Source organism: Nomia melanderi, chromosome 8, assembly GCF_051020985.1.
Source record: "Nomia melanderi isolate GNS246 chromosome 8, iyNomMela1, whole genome shotgun sequence".
Lineage (NCBI taxonomy): Eukaryota > Metazoa > Arthropoda > Insecta > Hymenoptera > Halictidae > Nomia > Nomia melanderi.
This window is the reverse complement of record NC_135006.1, coordinates 110,280-131,453: the sequence shown is the minus strand read 5'-3', so window position 1 is coordinate 131,453 and position 21,174 is coordinate 110,280. Positions and strand designations below refer to the sequence as shown.

General features: G+C 37.9%; 5 protein-coding genes and 1 long non-coding RNA gene across 11 annotated transcripts; 3 read left to right on the top strand and 3 right to left on the bottom strand.

Annotated features, from left to right (window-relative positions):
* Window positions 1-704: 704 nt before the first annotated feature.
* Window positions 705-4,348, bottom strand: LOC143174805 (chitinase-3-like protein 1). 3 transcript variants are annotated; one of them, XM_076370016.1, is made up of 5 exons: window positions 3,379-3,775; window positions 3,180-3,243; window positions 2,347-3,014; window positions 1,395-1,687; window positions 705-1,145 (listed from the first exon to the last, which is right to left on the bottom strand). In XM_076370016.1, exons 2-5 carry the CDS (start codon window positions 3,241-3,243, stop codon window positions 737-739), a joined length of 1,434 nt encoding a protein of 477 aa, XP_076226131.1. In that variant the 5' UTR covers window positions 3,379-3,775; the 3' UTR covers window positions 705-736. The 3 variants fall into 3 exon arrangements, with proteins under 3 accessions (XP_076226131.1, XP_076226132.1, XP_076226130.1); XM_076370017.1 differs by having other exon boundaries at window positions 3,493-3,775; XM_076370015.1 differs by lacking the exon at window positions 3,379-3,775 and adding an exon at window positions 4,075-4,348 and having other exon boundaries at window positions 706-1,145.
* Window positions 3,010-5,026, top strand: LOC143174806 (uncharacterized). Its single transcript, XR_012999172.1, has 2 exons — window positions 3,010-3,886; window positions 4,006-5,026. It is a non-coding gene; the product is annotated as an uncharacterized LOC143174806 (long non-coding RNA).
* mRpL54 (mitochondrial ribosomal protein L54) lies at window positions 4,701-5,478 on the bottom strand. Its single transcript, XM_031987518.2, has 2 exons — window positions 5,328-5,478; window positions 4,701-5,157 (listed from the first exon to the last, which is right to left on the bottom strand). The coding sequence occupies exons 1-2, from the start codon at window positions 5,416-5,418 to the stop codon at window positions 4,865-4,867; spliced, it is 384 nt and encodes a 127-aa protein (XP_031843378.1). The 5' UTR covers window positions 5,419-5,478; the 3' UTR covers window positions 4,701-4,864.
* A 226-nt stretch (window positions 5,479-5,704) lies between these two features.
* LOC116431698 (uncharacterized) lies at window positions 5,705-9,182 on the top strand. 4 transcript variants are annotated; one of them, XM_031987482.2, is made up of 7 exons: window positions 5,705-5,854; window positions 5,934-6,088; window positions 6,183-6,821; window positions 6,900-8,125; window positions 8,190-8,560; window positions 8,646-8,885; window positions 8,978-9,182. In XM_031987482.2, exons 1-7 carry the CDS (start codon window positions 5,825-5,827, stop codon window positions 9,179-9,181), a joined length of 2,865 nt encoding a protein of 954 aa, XP_031843342.1. In that variant the 5' UTR covers window positions 5,705-5,824; the 3' UTR covers window position 9,182. The 4 variants fall into 4 exon arrangements, with proteins under 4 accessions (XP_031843342.1, XP_076226127.1, XP_031843341.1 ...); XM_076370012.1 differs by having other exon boundaries at window positions 5,934-6,106; window positions 8,397-8,560; XM_031987481.2 differs by having other exon boundaries at window positions 5,934-6,106.
* Window positions 9,183-9,662: 480 nt separating this feature from the next.
* LOC116431708 (uncharacterized) lies at window positions 9,663-10,692 on the bottom strand. Its single transcript, XM_031987514.2, has 2 exons — window positions 10,257-10,692; window positions 9,663-9,931 (listed from the first exon to the last, which is right to left on the bottom strand). The coding sequence occupies exons 1-2, from the start codon at window positions 10,690-10,692 to the stop codon at window positions 9,663-9,665; spliced, it is 705 nt and encodes a 234-aa protein (XP_031843374.1).
* Window positions 10,693-15,628: 4,936 nt separating this feature from the next.
* Window positions 15,629-21,092, top strand: LOC116431701 (uncharacterized). Its single transcript, XM_031987494.2, has 7 exons — window positions 15,629-15,726; window positions 15,802-15,861; window positions 16,557-16,675; window positions 16,906-17,001; window positions 17,101-17,156; window positions 17,665-18,695; window positions 18,767-21,092. Exons 1-7 carry the CDS (start codon window positions 15,629-15,631, stop codon window positions 19,608-19,610), a joined length of 2,304 nt encoding a protein of 767 aa, XP_031843354.2. The 3' UTR covers window positions 19,611-21,092.
* Window positions 21,093-21,174: the final 82 nt, after the last annotated feature.

Genomic DNA, 21,174 nt, shown 5'->3' with positions numbered 1-21,174 from the left:
GCTCTAGGTTTTTAGTAATAGGGCAATGACCGAAGAAGCAACAAACGATAGGCGAGCGACCTAAAACGAGCGAAAAAAATGATCAATAAGTAAACAACCGGCGGGTGACTGATCCGAGGAGGAGATAATAGCCCAAATTATGACAAAGTGCGACAGCCGCGAAGTCCGTATGGGTATGAATCCGTGTTTCTCTGTGTATGTGTGTGCATAGAGAGTTTAGAGAGGGAGTTAGTGTGTTTATAAAGAGAGTTAACAAATTTAGAGAGAGAGAGAGAGAGAGAGAGAGAGAGAGGGAGGGGTAGCAAGTTTAGAGAGAGAGAATAGCGAGTAGAATAGAGTTATAGAGTCCGCGAATTGAAACCAGAGAATCATATTTCTATCATATTTTTTAAAAATAAAAATCACCTATATCGGAAACACAAGGGGTTATCATTATCTTAACCGATGTACAGTAAAACAATCCCTACAATACTAATAATGTCTGCAGAATACTTAAAAATGAAATATACTGTGAAACGCAAGTCTAGGCTCGTTTTAACTAATTATACCTGCGCTCTAACTAATATAAAAAATTCCCTTTCTCTTTAGAATCGACCTTAATTTAATAGAAACAGAGTTTCCAAAGAAATAACTTAAAGATTAAAATCTGGTAATGATAAAACAGCTTGAAAATTTATACAATAATCATATTTTTATTAAGATATTGTTCAAATTACATGATACGTATGTGCATATCTTAACAGCCTGCGACATTTTCTCTGTAATTGCAGCCGTTTATTTTGGGGTCGAAGGCGAGACCAGCCGGACAGTGGTATGTGTACTTTGTGTATTGCCCATTTACATTTTGACAATAGTAAAAAGTGGAGCAATCTTGTGGATCTCGGACGTATCCTTCCTTATTACAAATGGATGTCGACGGTGGGGTTGGTCTTGTTGGTGGTGCAGATGGGGGTGTGGTTGGTTTCCATGACGGTGGCGGGTTTGGGCCAGGAGCTGGTGCACCGCCTCTCAAAACGCTGTTCATGACGTTCAGAAGAGGGTATTTCTGTCCGCAGGTACCACGGAAATCGTCTGTTTCGACGCTCCACATCATGCCACCTCCGAGACCCATCCGGTTGGCATACTCACATTTCTCGCGGACAGATCTGGAAATTGAACGTAATAGATCAGCATGCAAATAATTGTCGTAACACCTTGAATATAATATTCGCAACTTTTGAACCGCTAAAATGGAGATCCGTATGGTACTTGTGTGCCAAAAGCGATTCAGAAAAGTCGAGACTGCAATTGTTTGCATCTCATCCACAGAGATTTATATTTGTTCTTACTCATCTTCTGTATTCTCATTTTCCGTTTCCATCTTTTCCATTGTTACTAAAGAAACTATCACTTACTGAACATCATCGTATCCAATCCACTGGTTGCCTTTAACAGCGTATGGCACGTGTTGCTGTGATTCCCTGCGAACGTTCCAGCCTCCTTGACGTAGATACTCGCAGATCTCGTTGTAACCGAGCATGCCCGCTTCTCCGGTATAAGGTCCAGCTGCTGCGGGACCAGTAGTCGGTGCGCCAACGTCGTTGTTATTGGGATTTGCCAGAGTGAAGGCCCTCCCGTAGGAAGGAATACCAAGGATCAGCTTATCGGCTGGAGCACCATGCGAAAGCCAATAGCGGACGGAAGAGTCCTGGAATTATAAACGAACGTTCAGCGTCGGGATTTACCACAAGAATACTCGTTTTAACCTTTGCCATACAATGACGAGTGGGACTCGTGATGAAGGTTTCTAGACTAATTTAACGACAGTCAATGTTTGTTCATTACCCACGGATCGAAGCAAACAACTATTTTGCTATAATCAATGTATCATCTTCAAATGAAATTTCCACTTGAAGTAGAATGGAACATTTTGTTGCATTTCTTCCAAATTGTCGATAGTAAAATATTACACGAGCTTAGTAACGGAAGTAGATAGTGCGCCAAGGGGTTAACCTTCGGATGGCGATGTTATCAGTGGTGGCACATAGCTGAAATTAGTAGGAGTGTTGCTCCAGAAAATGTTTAGCCTTTGTTTTAAAATGTTTGTATGTTTTTTATAAACTGGGGGATAGCTACAGACATTGAACTTGATATATATTCTACGAGTATAAAGAAAGAATTAAAGAAGAAAGGACTCATTATATTAAATGTCAATAATATCAAGTGCAAATTAGGGGTGCACTATTTACTACTAAATGCCTCTCTAAACGTTTCATATATTCCTCATTTTCTAATGAAATATCAATAACATGTTTTATAATTAATATTAAAAGTCTTTCTAACGGTTAAAGAAACGCGTCCACTCACCACATTCAGTTTAGCCTGCTCCCCTTGCTCGCGGCTCGAAGCGTACAAGGGTGCGTTAAATCCAGCGAAATTGTTCCACGCGCCGTTCATGTCGTACGTCATCAGATTTACGAAGTCAACGTTGCTCACCACCTGGTTAATGATATAAGACAGTGAAGCGGATTTCTCGGTGGCGCCTACAGCGACGCTGAGAATATAACCGTATTTGCTGAAAGCCTCTTTAAGCTCCCTCAGCAGAGCCACGAAGTTCTGGCGATCGGCCGGCTGACCGCCACGCTGATTAGGGTACTCCCAGTCGATGTCCAGACCATTGAAATTGTACTGTCTCAAGAAATTCACCGCGTTCTGGACGAACCGAAACCGCGTGCCAGGGTTGCCGACCACCTGGGAGAATTTGCTGGATCCTTCGTTCCATCCTCCGATCGCGACCATCGCTTTGGTATTCGAGCTCTGCTTGCTGAGGCTGACGAACTTGCCGAAACCGTTCTTGCCACCGCCGTCTGACAGATCGGCCCATGGATCTATTATCCTGATGCTGCCATCCGTATTAATGCCAATGAAACTGTAAATCATGTGCGTGCAGAGGCGGGGATCGATGTCGTTGACGTCGACCTTTCCATTGCCTGGCCGGTAAACCGCCCAGCTACCGAAGTAGCAGACGATCTTCTCTAGAAAACGAAGGTCTAGTGTTAGTATTCTGCGACACGCGGTACGGATTCTTTTCAAATGGAACAATGGTTATCAAGACCGAGCGTAGATAGCATCGATTATAAGATTACGCGATCGTAATGCTCTTCTTAGGATTATCGTTATAATAAGGATCTAATACTTACTGTCAGCTTGGACACTAGTGGCGGCCAGCGCCATGCAAGCGACCAAGAACGCTACCTTGAACATCTGGAATCGAAGGATTTAACATTTTTCAATGCCTTATCTATCGACGGTATTATAATATACAATAGGGGCAATGGGATCTTAATTGATACGATTTTCTACGCGGATTATTAAATCAAGTGACTTAGATGACTGTACCTTAGTCTTACACTTGAACTTCAATCGAGAAAGAAAATGAGCGCGGTTACAGGTCGAGATGTGTCCAAAAAAAAAGTGATTGAAGATTCTTGATTGAAAGTAATACACTATCACCTTGATTGCTCAACTTCGATGCTCGTCGCGTGTTGTAATTCTAATACGATGAAAATTATTCGGCCTCCCTTATATTGACACGAAAATTGTAGGTGTGTTGAAAATTAATCCGTTATCATGTTTAACGGATAATGAAAGAATTTTATCAGTGATACTATTTAGACACACACCGAGTGCCCATGACACTTGTGCTCATGTGGAAACATTACGAATATTACCGCACACCTCGTCTAACATAGCTGAATCAACCTGGTCGATAAACCGCTGTTTGATTACTAAGAAAAAAAGAAGAGATTATAGGGGATTGCTTCTCTTACACGGTAAACGATTAAGTTCCCAGTAATGAAGATAGAGATCGACCGGCGTCGTTTATTCGTTTGACGTACGAATCAAGGTGAAATAATGACCTCCCCAAGAATCGTGAATCTTATTATGCACGCAATGGAAATTAACGAATAGCACCGGTGTCGTTTACTTTTCGCCATAAGTCTTCAAATTTTTGTATCGTTACAGGTGCATTTCATAGTGTTTCCTCCGGTGCGAGCGAAGGGAAAGATTAAAGCGTGAAAGTATTATACTTACAGGAAATCACGAACGATGCGTCCTCGTTAAAGAGTTTCTCGGATGTACTGCACCACGATCCTCTTGGGCGACTCTTTATATTTTACCTCTAAAATATATCGATTTATCGCAAACCCTTTTATCAGCACGAACAGATAATGAAAGCGGATGATACACGACCGCATTCGTCGTCATTTCACCCAAAATTGAAATTTCCCATGACAAAGTAACCACATCATTGATAACAACCAACTGACATTGATTGCAGGAAGGTAACGAAATCAACGCAGAAACAACGCTTAACGAATAATTAAAAGTCTGACATCGTTTCCAGAATCGTTGCGATTATTCTGATTGCAATTGTGAATTAGACATAACAATTGATAAACGAATTACGAATTATCTTTGCAACAAATGTTACTTTTTGTAAACAGATCCCACGTTTTTCGCGACCTTTTCCTTTTTATGTCTCGTGTCATTGAACAATCATAATTGAATCATTTGATACAATATTGACATACTAAACAGATGTTTCATTCCTTACTTTTCATTGGAAAAGAAGATTAATTATGGTAAGTGTATTGGAAATAATAAAGTGTGGTAATAAATGATTCCTGAATAGTATAAGTAAAATACATTAACATTGGTTAAAGAAGAGCAACATTATAGATATATTATTAATTAAAATACAGAATATACAAAATATATCCTTATCAATAGATTGGCCATAGTTAAATATAATATTACGTATCTACATATGTGTAATCTAAAATCAATATGTTTATAACTTTTTAATATATCTAATTAAAATTTAATGTAGTCCATAGTACTCTGCGTATCTATTCTTTCTTCTTAGAGCTGCTCTTCTCACATATCTCCAATATACTTTCGTATTCGGATCCAACTCTGAGAGTTCGTATGGTTCAGTTCTAATTTCCCATAACCAATCAGGATATTCAGAATCAGGCTTCAGTGTTACATCTTCTCCTTCCTTGTAAATGTTTGTTCCACATACGTAGGTCAATAATTTATTAACATCCTTTTCAACCGGTAGTTCAACCTTTTCAATTTTTACCATCTTTTTTTGTTTTTTGGGTGCAACAACTAGTAAATAAGAACATTTTGCATTAGATATTCGTTTCCTTGTAAAATATTTGTTAATATCTAATAGTCGTAATTTTTACTTTTTAGTAGTGTGTAACATAACCTTTGTGTAGATAAAATGAAATATACTATTTGGTGGAAACAAAATAATTTGATGAAAAATATTTTACCTGCATAATGTTTTACTTGTATCGCATAATGTACAGGAGTTATAAAGCGTTCTCTGATTTGTAATAATCGCAAAGTCGAAAGAAAAGACATTGTTCTGGAATAAATAACTTTTAACTCATAAATGTTTTATATATAATACAGATGTGTACTATTTTTATAGAATATTAAATATGTGTTCTTAACACAAAATAATATTAGTTATTGTATCACTTAATTATGACAATTACTTTTCATATACGAATTTGTTGTCACAAATACAGAACATAGTCTGTGATGTAACGTCCCATTCAACGCGGTAGATTTAAACGTTGACAACGGCGTAGCTGCAAATGCGCAGTGACAAACAATAAAGTACGTTCCATATTAAACTTTATTAATCGAAGTTTAACCAAAAATTTAAGATCCACAATGTATCAGCATTATTTAAGTGATTAAAATTAGATTTAGGAATTTGTGGCCTAATATATTAATCATATTTTTATGTTTCGGTTATGTAATGCCAATAAGCAACGATAAAACTACGCGGGTAAGTTCAACTATTTTTATAAAATATACAAACCCGTACTCGGTATTCATTGAACTGAACGTACTGTTGAGTATTATAGATAAAAACGGTAGCCTTTGATATAAAAGGCATAAAAAGTATATCAACAGAATCTACTTGTAAGGCAAATGTTCAAGAAGGTAATCAATTCTTGACTATAGCACCTGCTTTACCAATCTTACCTGGAGCACCTATTCCACCAAAACTATCTAAACGGTATTATAATTCATTTAGGTACAAGTAAAATATGCAAATTAATACATTGTATAATTACTAAATCACACAACCCTTTTATAAATCTTATATGCAGTCTAGCAGATTCTCCATTTAATACAGAGAATGCTAAAGTTGAAGGTTCTAATACAGTCGCACTGCAATGGACAAGCGAAGGAAAGACTATGGTTGCAACAAGAACAGTTGCAGAGAAAGAAAGAAGTCCTGATAGGATATGCCTTGATAGAAGAGGTCTTACTACATTTCCAAATATAGTTGCAGAACCACGTTTACGTTTATTGTCTCTCCAGCATAATCTACTTACAAAGATTGAGAACTGCAATTTTTCTCACTTAATAAAATTAGTATTTCTTGATTTATATGATAATCAAATTGAAAAAATTTGTAATTTTGACATGTTAGAAAATCTAAGAGTGTTATTAATTGGAAAGAATAGGATAAAAAGAATTGAGGGTTTAAAACAGCTTTCTAAATTAGAAGTTTTGGACCTTCATGGAAATCAAATACTACAAGTATCGGACTTGGAAAATCTTGCATCCTTAAAAGTACTTAACTTAGCTGGAAATAATATTAAAGCGATAGGTTACCATGATTTTCAAGGTTTAACATCACTTAAAGAGTTAAATCTCAGACGTAACAAAATCAAGAGATTATTAGGTTTTGGTGAAACACCACAATTACAAAAGTTATATTTAAGTAATAATAATATTCAGAAGTAAGTATTCATGTGCTTACATGGGTAATCTAAAGGAACTATTATATAGTACTTTTTGTTTATTCGATATTGTTTTAGAATTGAGGACATGGGATGTCTAGCAAAGGCATTACAACTTAGAGAAATAACAATAGATGGCAACCCTGTGACTTTGAATGGAGACTATATTTCTTTCCTTGTGTCATATTTATCAAATTTACAATTCTTATCTACTATGCCAGTTACCGAACAAATTCGAAGAGTTGCCATGGCCTGGAGAACAACTAAAGAACAAAGTAGTTCTACTTTTTTAAATCTCAGTGCACAAGTCTGTATGAATGTTCGCAGAGAAGAGATTATATCAAATGCTAAAATAAATTGGGAACTTCTCAGATGTCATTCTAAATCCTCTACAGATAATAATGGAAACAATATTCGAAACAATAATATTGGTTTGGTACAAGTTCAGAAATCAAATAAGTTTAATACATTAAAACCTAAGAATCTAGAGAAAACAAAGTCAAAAGGCTTTGGAAGTTTGACTTCAATAAATGAAAATATAGAAGCTACAAAAATAAATATTAGAAAAAGAAGTAACTCTAGTGATAATTTATTTAGACTAAAGGATACAACTAAAACATATCCATTAGAATTTAAATTACCTCCTATTTTAGGTTCTATTGTAGATAATTTAATTAACAATAAATTTGATGAAAAAACCGATAAAAATAGTAAGAGCTCAACAAAACCAAAGACTATGATTAATGCTGAAAGCGAGTCAAACAGTGACTCAGAAAGTTTAGAGAGCCATGAAAACTTAAAGAGTTGCCTGAAATCTCATCTTTTAAATTCTAGCAATTACATTTCTCCCCGAGATGTTAGTAAATTTAATACTGAGAAAGTATTTAATCCTATAAATATTTCTTCAACTACATCAACTGCCATCAATGATACCCAAGTATTAAATGATGAAGATTTGACACAATTATCTCAAAATATAAAACTTCATGATCAGCATGGTACAAATGATGGTCAATCCAAATCAAGCGTTGGTTCCTCTGGCTATTTTTCATTAAGTTCCAAAACCAATAGCATAGATAGTTGTAAGTCAGTACTGAGTGATTCCAGTACATCATCTGCTGCTAAGAATATATTATTGAAGTGTAAAAATTCAGAAAAAGATAAGATAAGAATAAAGAGTGCTCAGGTAAAGAAAATAGTAACTTACAAAAGTAATAGAGCAGCAACAGCTAGAGCTAAATATAGAGCTTTAACACCATCGAGTCCGCCACCGTTGCAAAATCCACCAAAAGAAAGAGAACAAGGTATATATTTAGCAATATATTACTAATTATAATTCCATTAATAGATTTTATCAATATTTCATAGGAGGAGATTATTTAATAGAAATTGTTGGCAGATGCTTAAATGTTTATGGTCAAGGTGCATTACGTTTTATTGACAAGCCATGGGATTGTTCAAAAGCTCAAGATGTTAATGTAGTTAAATTCAATTATGTACAGTTCAATGATGTGGCCAAAGTTTTGTGTAAAGTAAAAAATAGATTTCCAAACATAGAACACTTTATGTTTAAAGAAACTAACATCAGTTACCTTGGACAACTCAATGCTTTAGCTGAAGTACAGGGATTAACAAGCATTCATATAGAAATCGGGAATCCAATTATATCAAAGGACTGGAAAATGTATGCTATATTTCGTTTAGCACATTGGGGACTCAAAGTTATTAATGGAAAAGAAGTAAATATTTCTTTACTTCATGAGAGATGAAGTAGAAGAGTATTTATTAAAAATATTTACTAGTTTTTTTAAATGTTACATTTAGATTACAAATGAGGAAATTGAGTTAGCAAATAAGGAATATGCTGGTCTTGTTGATATCGTGATGCGTTCACTGCCAGAATCACTATTGCAACCTTTATTACAGAGACTTCGTTTAGAGAAAGTGCAAAGACAAAACGGAGAACAAATTACTGCCAAACAATTTTTACTCAACAGTGATCCAGCTCTTAGAAGCGTTGTCGCCAAAGAGGCGTTACAATGGAAAAAAGGAAGCGTAACACAGGTACTGAAAAGCAATATAATTTTCTATAATAAGTTAACAGGAAACCTAATTTTCACATTGTTTTCTCAAAGAATCCATTGTTTTGATTTCAGGAAGATCTTATTTGGAGACATAGAGGGAAATTGCATCTGTTAAGTTTAATTAATCTCACTGTAGATGCAATACAGAAGTTACAGTTACTTGAAAATAAATGGCCAAGTATTTTGTGCGATATAATTCACACTACTTTATACGATTTTTCCGAAATGGACGCGTACATGAAACGTTGTAGCGAAACACTTGAAAGTGACAAATGATGCTCCGTTAGACTTCATTTTCTCGGTTAAAGTAGTGTAAATATATAACGTAATAACACACAGTCCTTAATATGTGTTCACATTTATTTAGTTTATTTTTACACTGACTACAGGGTATGTTGTATCTGTATATTTGTTATTTAAATATGTTTAATGCGTTTAAAGATTTTTCAACGATAACAATAACGTATAATGCTTCAGTTTTTATACAATATTACACAATTATGCAGTAAATAAGTTTATCGCGATGTTAATGTACAATAATGTATTTTAAATATATGTAATGCATTAGCAATTGTCTAACTTAAACGTGATATGCAATAATAGAAGCACTGCAGACTTAAAAAGACAACTCTTAAAAAATTGTTCATGCTTTGGTTTATTCTATATAAGTAATTAAGCTTAGATAAATCAGAAAGGTGAGTTCTATTTACAATAATGACGTGCGATCTTCAGCTAAAAATAAATCAGTCGTTTCATATCACTTTGTTCCGATGATAGATTCTACGCTAAACGAAATTGTTGATTTCTTCTCCAGGCAAGATTCAGCGGTGGCCGTAGAGATATCGCTGAGATCCGTGACGGCGGAAGTGAAGTTATTAAAATTCTTCTTAATCTTCCGCGGCTCTGAAACATTTTCGAACCACGGAATCGCAGAATATGTGGTTGGAACAGATTTTAATTTCTTAGGTGCTTCAGAGTTCTGCTGATCATGGGACAAACCATTCAACAAAGGCGTGTCTGCGGTAACTGAAATAATAAATTATTCCTACTTCACAAAAATAGTACAGTACTATTAAACGTCCGTATAAATTATATTTTTCAATCTTTCAGCATTTCCATTCGTTCTGGACTGCAAATTTGTATAAATTTCTATAAATTTGTATAAAAGAGTGCTTTACATTCTGTCCCTTATTAATACAAAGGATAGAAATTAGAACAAAGGGATTACTGGTCAACGCGTAGTTAACTTCAATTGAATTCAAGGTGAAACTGAATAATGAAAGGTATAAGGTTGCTAACGGAACATCTTCAATCAGCTTCTCTATTGTTTACAATTTAAACGAATACTAACATGCCGTAGGTAAACCGTGAATCGCCTTTAATCCGTAAAATCCTTGTGTCACGCTAATGCTGGTCTGCGTGAAATGCAAATGATGACGCTGAAAGTTCTTTGTTCTGCGGCAAACAGGATTCTGCTCGGTTTTCAATAGATACGGTGAAGCGGAAGCATCTAGGGGCGTGTGACACATCGCCGGGACGTTTTCACCAAAATAATTCCCTTGGGCCTGCTGTTGTCTTCTCAGCGCGACCTGCGCTGCCATCACGCGTTGTCTTTCCACCACGAGCAAACAACAGGGGCAACGGCAATCCTTCCACGCGCACGACCGTTTGTGGCCTTTCAGACCGGAAATCACGCCGTGGTTTCGACATCTAGCACACTTTGGACTCCTTAGACGTTGTTCCATATTGGAGTTCATTTGACCGGAACCGCCGTTCTCCGTCTTCATCTTATAGTATTCCTCGAGCAATATTATCCTTTGAACTGTTTGTTAATTATCAACGAACTACGGGCGTCCTGAATTTTACAATTCTCCTAGAGTAGTCCGTCCGTTGTCAATGGTGCTGCTTCAATTCGTTAAACTCATCGGAGTTGACGTAACAAAGAATATAGTGCTGTATTCCATCTTTGCACTGACTGGTCACTTCACCGTTGAAACATTGATTCCACGCGTAGATAATTGTAAATCTCTCTGAAGAAGATACGCAGTGAAACCAACGCGTAGAATACTGCACGTAAGTCCTACTGGTTCGCCAAAGATAACACTCTCCGAAATTGCTGTTCAGCTTTCCGCACGTCGAAGCGGCCGCTGCAGCGAGTGCACTGTCGAATGAGTTATATACTTAGAGGAATCTTTTTCCTGGCGTGAAGGAGGTGTCATCCTCATCTCCTCCTACCGATTCAAAGTGTATTTTTAGAGAAGAAACAGCCCGGGATTGGCTCCGTACCCGAAGAAACGCCGCCACCCTCGTGGACTGAAAGCCAATCGAGAAGAACCAGAGCTCTCTTGATCTTCTTGTTTTCATAGCGTTGTATCATCCTCGTGAAAAAAGGTGAAGATCTTCGTTAAGCGAGCGATTTCTTTGATTACCGGCCCCCGTGACGGAAACGTATCGATCTTCCGCAGGCGGATCCGACGCGCTGGTAGTCGTTTCGACGTGAAAGGGGACGAGATTTATCGTGCTTCATGCTTCACGGTAAACCGAAGCACTTGCGCCAGCGAGACCATGCGGAATTCATTGATTCGTCGGTTAAAATGATCTTGTTATGTTCGAGGAATTTTTAAGACCAGAAATTACAACGCTATTGTATTTCTATAATCGTTGTACTGTTCATCATTGTACACGTGTAGAAGAATTTTAGTTGTTTCTTTGCGTTGATCTGATTAATTCTCGAGGATCGAGGAACCGCTATAACATTCGCGGCCATTTGTAATCTTCGATAGAGGATCCGTGCGACTCGCCGCGACGCTGAAACCTTTGAGACGAACAGAGTTCTCGGTGAATAAATAACGATGGTGGTCCAAGGTAGATCTTCTTCGACGGTTCCGTGAAAGAGTAATATAAACCGGACGCTTCCGCTCCGAGTATATAGATTTTCAGGCAAAACAAGGGTGGGACATAACGCACGGCGGGCCGCGGCACTTAAGAGCCGGTCTTCTGAAAGAACACTCATACGTTAAGAAAACATACTCGAAACTAATATTAACTGTGCGTTGGCAACATCCGAGCGGATCGTATTAACGAGCTCTTAGAGCAAGATCACAGAAAGAATGCCATGTGGCCGCAGCTGGCGGTGTGTACCGTTGTTAGTCCAACGAAACTCTGTCTTCTATTTTTGCAGTACGCAATAGAATGGGAAAGGGTGTAGAGATTGCATTGCGCATCGATACTTCTATAATATACTGTATTTTTAGTTGAACGGGTTCAGGCACCGATCTCGATCCTCAAATACTTGGATCTTGAATTTTCATTGAGTAGATATCGTACAGAAATAACGGTGAATTCATTCCAACAAGGTAACAATGTAGCTTAACACGTTGACTGCCACGGTGGTCATCGATGACCGGAATCTTCTAAATGAAATGAAAACAATTCTAATTTATAAGATAACAAACGTCGAATGTAAATGTTCAAAAGTGTAAATAACTAGGTAATACTGTCACATAAGAATTACGATGCAAATACTGATTTTTCCTGTTTAATTGTGCTACGAAAAAATAAGTGATGCTGGAGTTCTTCGTGGCAGTCAACGTGTTAATTCCAATATACCTTCTCATCAGTTTTGTCAGTCGATATCAAAGATCATAAAAAACTCCATGGACAACATAGTTGAGGAATGAAATGAAAAGCAGAGAGAATAGGCAATTGTATTATTCTTCCAGTTAAAAATCTACTTAGCATGATACTTAACATCCACCGACGGTGTTAATTAGTTCCGGCTCCAACAGGCTTAATTATGGCGTTAACACGGTTGATTTATGGAAACATCGTTAACGGTCGCGATCGGATGTTCCGTTCTTTCCACGGGAAACGTTAACTGGCAGACGACGATTTTTTCCGGTGTGCGACGAAAGAAAGAACGATCGGGGAAGTTTAAATTTACATTCGGCTGGTAGGCACGCGTGAAACGCACCGAGGAATTTGCCCTAATGAGTGCGGAACGAAGGGGTGTCATTGTAGACGTTTCCTCCCCCTTCTCCCATCGTTCGGGACAGCTTCGCTCGAGGGTGTTGTCACTACGGCAAATATGTTGACAGGTCATTCAACATCTTTCTGCCTTTCTGGCAGCTGCGAGACTCGCTGAGGATGCGTGACCAGGCCGATGTTGCACCTCGGATGAATATCCGTGGCTAAAATTGGCCGGTCTCTCCAGCTTTTACCAGAAAAATGACTGGCCGATTATTAATAACGGTAGTCGCGACGACTTTCGACCTAGCAGATCACAATGCATATAGTTTAACATATTCTTTATCATTGCTAAAAAGAAAGGTTCCAGTTAACGCAGATTACCGCATTCTCATTTAAGGATCAAACGTTCTTCCTCAGGTGTTAACGATTATTCTTCATAATAAGACACGATTACATGTAAGAATCAAAAGATCAAGCGCGAGCGTTCGTCTGGCAATTAACCCTTTCACTACGATAGTCTTACTCGCGAATGTGCTATCAGAGTATGGTGCACTCCCAACGTGGAGAGACACTTGTTTACGAGCGTAACTTTAACACTAGAACTACCAGATGGGTCAGAATGAACTATTCTTGATTTCTTTTTATACAATTACTGAGAAGGTACAGATGCTTCTCTGAAAAATGGTTAAAGAAGCTGATTTAGTAATACCTACACTGAAATATAAACCAATTGAAATCTTAATAAATACACAGTTATAAGTTTTACAAAGAAATTTGGAAAAGTCAGTTTAAGTGCTTGGTAATTCTAGTGTTAATAACCAGTGGCGTATTGTAATTTATTAATTCCTTATACTAGCTGCAATACGTATAATCATAACATATAATACAATAATATGTAATGTACAAATCAAGTAGTGCCAGGCGTCGGGTGACTATAATCACCGCCAACAGCGAGAAAGCTAAAATGGCAAGACTCGGCGTGAACGTGTCCAACGATGTTCCCGCAAAAATTGTTAAATCATCCAAAACGACTCGTGCCATTTACACGAACCCAATGGAAACTCGGTTTCTTCCGTTTCGTGGTGTGTTGCCATATTTTCTTAGCGCGCGTTCCCGTTCGCCGCCGTGCCACTTTCGCAAGTAGCCCAACATTTGTCAATTGTATGTACAATTTAATGTTCTTGACGGATAGCGCCCGTTCTATAAACGAATGTTTGTTAACGGGCGCAACGTGATCCCGAAGCGCGAGCGGTTTTCTTCTGAAGCGAGCCGAGATCGGGTAACAGAAGCAGGCCGGCGCGCAGTAGGCGGACCGACAGCCGCTGACATTTGCAAATCGTTCGGCACTTTGCATTTGTTCGCGGCCGAAAAACCGTTCGCGTCGCCAGGACCGCAACAGCATACGAGAATTAATAAATCCGTGTCTCGACAGCCCCGGGAAGCCGCGTCGGTGATCGGGTTGTTCGCGCGCCCGTCATCTGCAAATGCGAGCCAGCGAAGAGGATCGAAGGAACGTCACCTTCGATGTTGCAAAAATGTTATATAACACGAGATTCAAACGATAAATCAAACGGAGGAAAGGCATCGCGATTGGGAGCACCGGGAGCATCGAGGACTGACCCCGGCAGAATTTCAGGGAGCAATTTCCACGAGTTATCGCGGTGTGTGATGCAATCTTTCAACGCTACGGGGAAGAGGACGCGAGAAGTATCCTTCGTTCACGACTGTCTTCGTTCGTACGAGGTATAAACATCACGGTTCGACTCGATCGTACCTGACGTTTAGTCGAATTCCAAATGTTTCATGGTAACTTTATATTTCTTCTTATTAACTGTTCTTCATATTGAATGTGCTATCACACGGGACAGTCCCAACGTCCCCACTAGTTGTACCGCGACCGAACAGACTTTACGAACGTTACTAATTGCTACCACAATTCTTACGTTACAATATTATCTAATTGTTTATGTCATCGAATATTTTCAGTCGACGTCAGTTGTCTTATGAATTATAATTGTTTTCAAGTTATTTCGAAGCTCACCGGAGACCACCGTGGCAGTCAACGTGTTAATTTAAGTGGCGTATTGCGATTTATTAACACTAGAACTACTACATGGGTTAAAACGACTGGTTTCAGTTTCCTTATTTCGCAATTATTGACACCTTAAAAGCATTGAATATTCGAAACGATCTTGAAAATAAATAATTTCACTTTAATACTATAATGAATTTCAGATGAAACTAGAAATAATCTATTGGTACTTTTTTATATGGATCACATATTAATCATATCGAATCGATCACATATCAATCTATCGAATGTTCGATAATTCTAGTGTTAATTATTCTAGTTGTGTTACATATAATTATAAAATATAATACAATGATATATAATAGTTAAAACAAGGCGTCAAGCGTCTATAGTCACCAGTATATCGAAAAAGTTAACCCCTTGTTTTATAATAACGTGTCAGACTCGTGGTAAAGATTTTTTAATAAATATAAATATTACTTGATTCTTTTGAATTGAAATTAAATATTATTCTTCTGTTATCAGTTATTATACTTTAGGGAGACATGGACATAAAGTATATCTAGAATTTGTTTCCGTTTCTCAATAAATTATTAATAACAAAGTAGTCGTATTGATCATAGTTGAGAAATAAATCGTAGGGCAAGGAGTTAATATTTGTTTTTATGTTTTACATGTCGCTGCTAAGCTGGTGACCAACCCCAGTATTCGAACGCTTTGCGATGCCTCACTGCACAAGCAATTTCGTATGGTACTTGGGGAAGTTCTTCACGGGTTTCACGGGCATGCTATTTTTCTACATGGTGTTCTTGAAGGAGGAGTGAGTTTTTGTTTATAATTTTAATGGGATCGAAACAAGCGGGAGAATTTCAGATGAACGTTCAATGCGTTGCAGAGAGTACAGTTGCCTGTGCAGAGCGAGAATGAGGGACTTCATTCGTTCCAGAGGGGAGAAGTGAGTCACGTCGGTCATACGTGCGAGATTTCTCCGAGGATTCGTTTATTTCCGTCTCCTTTTTTACTGAAATCTTTATCATTCATTCCTTTAACACGTTGTATGACCGGTAACCCCCAACCGAATCGGATTACTATAGTTTACTCGGTTAAACTATGATTATTTGAAAAGATTTATATATTATAAATAATGCTTCCCAATGCGGTGACATTTAGCTAGATGAACATGCAATAATAACAATGCAATTCAATTAGATTTAATATTATATTTTCTCGATTTTGGCATTTTTCTGTATGAAATCATGCGGCATTCAACGTATTAACACTAGAACTGCCAGACGGATCAAAATAATCGATTCCTGATTTCTGTCCCCTTAAATATTGAAATAACAAATTATTCTCTGAGGAATTATTGGAGAAATCGTTATCGTAATACGTGAACGGAATTACAAATCAGTCGGAATCTCAGTATATGCATTTTCAGCGTTTCTATAAAGAAATTAGGAAAGGGCAATTCGGTTGCTCGATGGTTTTAGTGTTAGACGTTTATTTGAATTGTAACGTTCCGACCTAATCCTGTAGAGTGTCGCGCATCGTATGACCAACAAAATAATGCGCATAGCGTAATCGAAAGTTCTAATACTCAGTACTAATCCCCGCATCTTAGGCGACCAGGCAGATGCGAATGTGAGGCAGGGTAAGCAATCATACGTTGCTCGATGTTAATAGGAGCAAATTAATTAGAAAGTTTGATTGTTTTCTCGCAGAAGGGAGGCCAAGGTTTATACTTGTGGCTGCAAGAAACCTACGGACATGTAAGTCTAATGTTCAAAGAGGATTTATTTAGTTTTTAGCATTAGTTCATTAACGCTTCATTTACCGGCAATTATTTACTTATCCTTGATTTTTCTTAAAATTATTATGTACAAGAAAATGGTGAAACTTATTTTTGATGTGGTACAGTTATTGAAAAGCCTGTTATTAGGTTTTCGGTAAATGTTCAAATATACTTGTCACCTAATAACTGATTGTTGATGGTTTTCAGGGTACGCTGGGATCAAGGAATGGTTTCGCGAGAACGACCCAGCGATCTCGGAGAATGCACCTGCGCTAGGGAAAGGTCCTCTTAACAATGACAATGGTAATTTCAACTTCTCCAGCGAATTGCTGTAAGTCTTATCGTCGTGGATCGCGTTAATTATGCCACGTATCGATCACGCTACGGTTGCTTTGATTGCAGATATATCGAACGTAAATCGTGCGTGTCATATAACGCTGCTTAATCGAAAGAGCAAGGTATGTTTTAATTAATTCCACCTAAAATCTAGCTGTACTCTAACGTTAGATGTATTAGTAATTAATCCATCATTTCTTCGCGAAATCAGTATACAATTATACGAAAGTCAAGGATCTATACTGTGTTCCAAATGTTCGTAATTATTTTATAATATATTTACCATATAAACTATATTATCGCGTAATTAACACGTTGAATGCCGCATAATTTTAAGGTGCAGAATATACGAAATGAAAGAAATACGATATTGAATTATTTAATTGAATTGCGTTGTTATTATCGCAGGTTTGTTTTGCTGCATGCCACCACATTAGGTAGTATTAATTACAATATAAGAATGTTTTCAAATAATCATCGTTTAATTGAGGAAATTGCAGTCACTGAATTTGGGCGGGGGTCACCGGTGACCCCCTATGGCATTCAACGTGTTAAGAAATGGTGTACATTTTTAGTTGTTGCACAGTTACCAATGTGTCGAAGGTAATTCTAAAATTGACATTAAATCAGTTTACAGAATCGATGACTAACATAAGAAGAAAGCGATTATGCCAACGTTGTCTTTTCCGCCATTGTAGTGGGATCGTTTGCGCCAAGAAGCTGCTGAAGAGAAGAAAGAAGTATTCTTTTGTCCGCACGCGTGTTTCCCAGGATAATGTGAATAACTTCTGGAAATTTTGCATTGGGAATGAAAACGACGAAATGCAGAATCGTGCAAATAATATTGACAAAGCGAAATGTCATACAGACGTTACAAATGTGGAGATTGAAGATACAAAAATCAGAGACTCGCATAAAGACAATATTCAAAATGGTTGTCACTGTAATAGATTAAGTAAAAATGTTAGATCCGTTGAAACGGAAACAGATATTCTGCAAGAAACCGCCAAATGTACGGATGACGTGGCTTCAAAATCATGTACAGACGAAGCAGATAAAAAACAGAACACGTCAATCGATTGCTCGTACGATTTTGTCAATGCCAATGTGACTGAGATGTCTTCCAAAGATATTGAAGCTTCCTGTAAGGAACAGAAATATTCTGATAATGAGACAGAGCAAGTCTGTACCGGTGAAATTTCAAACTTACAAATGAAGAACAACATTTTTGAAGACAACACGAAATCCGAACCAACTGTATCTAACGAGGAATTGGTTGAAAACGTCGACTCAAACAAATACAATTACTCTACAAAGACAAGCAGGAAAGAATCGCAAAGCGAAACTAGTTTCACCGAAACAATTATAACAGATACCTGCATGGATTCGATTCTGTATCTGGAATTGAGAAGGAAACGTGCTCCTAAAATTTCAAAGAAGTCTTCGAAGAACCGCTTAAAATTTAGCAAAAGCGCCGAGTCAAAATTGAACCTCAAATCGACTAACATTAAGTCATTACAAGAATCTAACACTGAAAACATTCCAGAAGAAGAAAAGGATAAATACAGCTTAAAACAATTCACGATGAAACAACCTGCGGCTCCGATAAACCAAAAAAAGCAATCCGATTGCCTCTCCAGAAATTGTCCTTGTGACTCAAAGTCAGTTAATAGCATTAATACAAATACTTCACTTTCGAAGATAGTACATTAATCTCGAAATTTCTTCCTAGAAGACGCAGTCGTTCGCTGTGGAGCAATTCTAAAAGAGAATCTTCAATGAAGTTCAACCACGGAACCCCGCAGCAACAATGTCAAATCCCCCATGAAAGTTCGCAACCGCAAAAGAGCAATTTTCTATGTGACAACGCAAAGTTGAAAAAGATTGTCGATTCCATGTTCAATCAGAAACTCACCGCAGTTGATGAAAAGCATTTTATAAGATGTGAGACGTCACTTCTGCAGGATAAGAAGAAGCCGTCCGCTAACATAGTCAGAGATAAATTTGTAAGATCAAGGGCTCTGGAGGATCGAAAGTTCGAGGAATCTGTGGAGAATTCTTCCTCGACTTCCTCGGAATTTATCGAGAGCTCTGATCATAGTCAAGTAGATTTCCGGTGTCCTTACAAATCAACAGCGAATAATCGACACAATTGCAACCATTCTTCTCCATCGAGTCTGCCCTCGTGGAAAAGGTGTCCGTCTTGTACGGTATTGTTCGAGCACTCTGTTTGTCATAAACGGGAATCGGTCTCATCCTCTTCTTGCACGAACAGTCACAAGCGGAGAAGGAAAACTCGAAGACGGACAAGCTCGTCGTCGACTTCATCGACTTCTTTGGTGTCCCCGTTAAGTTTTAGACGAGGCTATGATTTCAACGGAGGCAACATCGATCGGAACACCCGTGCCTTATTCAGAAATAGTAATAGGATGTTCAGAGAAGAGACGAATAGCATCAGAGAACTAAGAAATAGATCATACAGGGTGCTACCGAGACTCTACGAACGGGGGAAGAACAGAACGACATACGCGGACGAACGTCACATAACGTGGGGCGGCTTCGAGCGCGCTTATTAGTGACCATCTAATCGAAGGAAGAAAACGAATAGCTTCGTCGGTGACGCGGAGATAGAGATCGTATGATCCAATTACTGCGATTCTATGCGAGTGGTTCGCTTTAGGATAAAACGGAGAGTAGGACTACGAATTCGACTAAACGAATCCTCGTAAACGACTTCACGGATATCTTCGACATTCCTCGATTCTTGCTTTGACTTTTTTATTGTAGAAGATAAACAGTAGGTGAAGGTAAAACTGGTGAAAGATAAAATTCGGCGAGATAGAAACTAATTTGTTCTAAATCTGCTTTAAAATTCTCAAAAGCTCGAATAGAAGAAACGAATTTGCTACGGTATGGTTTAAGGACCATTTAGATCTTGCTTAATAAGGATCTAATGTAATCGAAATGTTATACGCGGACATTAGGAAAGATAGAATTGAAGCAAAGACGGTTTAATTGTGAATTTAACGATGGCAACGCAAGGGACAACAGTAACGAGTGGACGTAATTGGCAGGTACTGAGTTAGCAGTGAAACGCCGTGAATAAATTGGACGTGCAGGAGTGACGCGTCCCGTTGGACGCGCGTTGGAAAATCTGAAACTCGATTAATACGCGTCGTGTCCGTAGGTGAAGAGTCTATAAGTAGAATCTTCAGCGGACACGGACGTCAGTCATATTCATATATTATATTCCAAGTCGGTAGACGAAACCTTCCTTTACGCTAACGAGATATCCGCGATGGTTAACACTATGCATACATCACGCGTTGCCACGGTATACATCTTCAATGAAAATTTCAGCTACAATTTGCTCGACGAAAAAGCGATTTTCTGTTTTCGATTAGCCGTGTACCTGTGTTCTGGTAACAGTTTCGGTTAATAGGACGTGTACCCTGTTTGATAACTATATACCTCATTAACATTGTAATGCGTATTTGTTTTTACTGAATCTGTTACAATATTAACAATACATTTGACAATATTATGATAATTGATTTTATTTAGAAAGTAGCAGATCAACTGTAGAAATTTTGTACAAGACTCTTTTTATTAATGTATTGAAACAAAGAACTTAGGAATTAATTTTCCGTGATCTAATCTCATGGTCAAAGTAGTTAGTAAATAAATTGCAATTTATAGGCGAAGAAAGTTATATATCGTTGTAAAAAGTAACTCCGAGTTTGTTCGTTAGGTCTTGGTTTATATAGAAAAATCGTGTAACGGTAAAAACGTTGAACGGTGCGTCGGTGTTTACACGACAGCAAAATCTTCTTTTTCCTCTGTCTTCTCATCTTAATCTGCTCGAGAATCTCTCTGAATGGCAGGCTTTGTAAAGGAAACGTCGCAGCTGCGTCCCTCTCGCCTCATATTTTGCACGCATTCCGATGAAATAAAACGAGACTAGTAAGGGTGTCGACTTCAACCGAGAAGAAATATTTTGAAACGGGATGTTAAATGAGCGAACTGTCCGACTGTCACTCCGCGTAGTACCCAGTTTCTTAGCACTTAACGAAAATATCAGCCAAAATGAATCTATATATTTTCGGAGACCATGTTACAAATAGACTTAACGTAACACTA

Coding starts and splice junctions, on each gene's coding strand:
- mRpL54 (XM_031987518.2), bottom strand. CDS start 5,418: ATGTCTTTTCTTTCGACTTTGCGATTATTACAAATCAGAGAACGCTTT. Junction 5,158..5,327: donor ACAAGTAAAACATTATGCAG/GTAAAATATTTT, acceptor CTTATTTACTAG/TTGTTGCACCCAAAAAACAA.
- LOC116431698 (XM_031987481.2), top strand. CDS start 5,825: ATGCCAATAAGCAACGATAAAACTACGCGG. Junction 6,107..6,182: donor CGGTATTATAATTCATTTAG/GTACAAGTAAAA, acceptor TCTTATATGCAG/TCTAGCAGATTCTCCATTTA. Junction 8,886..8,977: donor AAAAAGGAAGCGTAACACAG/GTACTGAAAAGC, acceptor TTTTGATTTCAG/GAAGATCTTATTTGGAGACA.
- LOC116431701 (XM_031987494.2), top strand. CDS start 15,629: ATGCCTCACTGCACAAGCAATTTCGTATGGTACTTGGGGAAGTTCTTC. Junction 15,727..15,801: donor ATGGTGTTCTTGAAGGAGGA/GTGAGTTTTTGT, acceptor AATGCGTTGCAG/AGAGTACAGTTGCCTGTGCA. Junction 18,696..18,766: donor AATTGTCCTTGTGACTCAAA/GTCAGTTAATAG, acceptor ATTTCTTCCTAG/AAGACGCAGTCGTTCGCTGT.
- LOC116431708 (XM_031987514.2), bottom strand. CDS start 10,692: ATGAAGACGGAGAACGGCGGTTCCGGTCAAATGAACTCCAATATGGAA. Junction 9,932..10,256: donor TCACGGTTTACCTACGGCAT/GTTAGTATTCGT, acceptor TTATTATTTCAG/TTACCGCAGACACGCCTTTG.
- LOC143174805 (XM_076370015.1), bottom strand. CDS start 3,243: ATGTTCAAGGTAGCGTTCTTGGTCGCTTGCATGGCGCTGGCCGCCACT. Junction 3,015..3,179: donor CACTAGTGTCCAAGCTGACA/GTAAGTATTAGA, acceptor TTCGTTTTCTAG/AGAAGATCGTCTGCTACTTC. Junction 1,146..1,394: donor ATTGGATACGATGATGTTCA/GTAAGTGATAGT, acceptor TTCAATTTCCAG/ATCTGTCCGCGAGAAATGTG.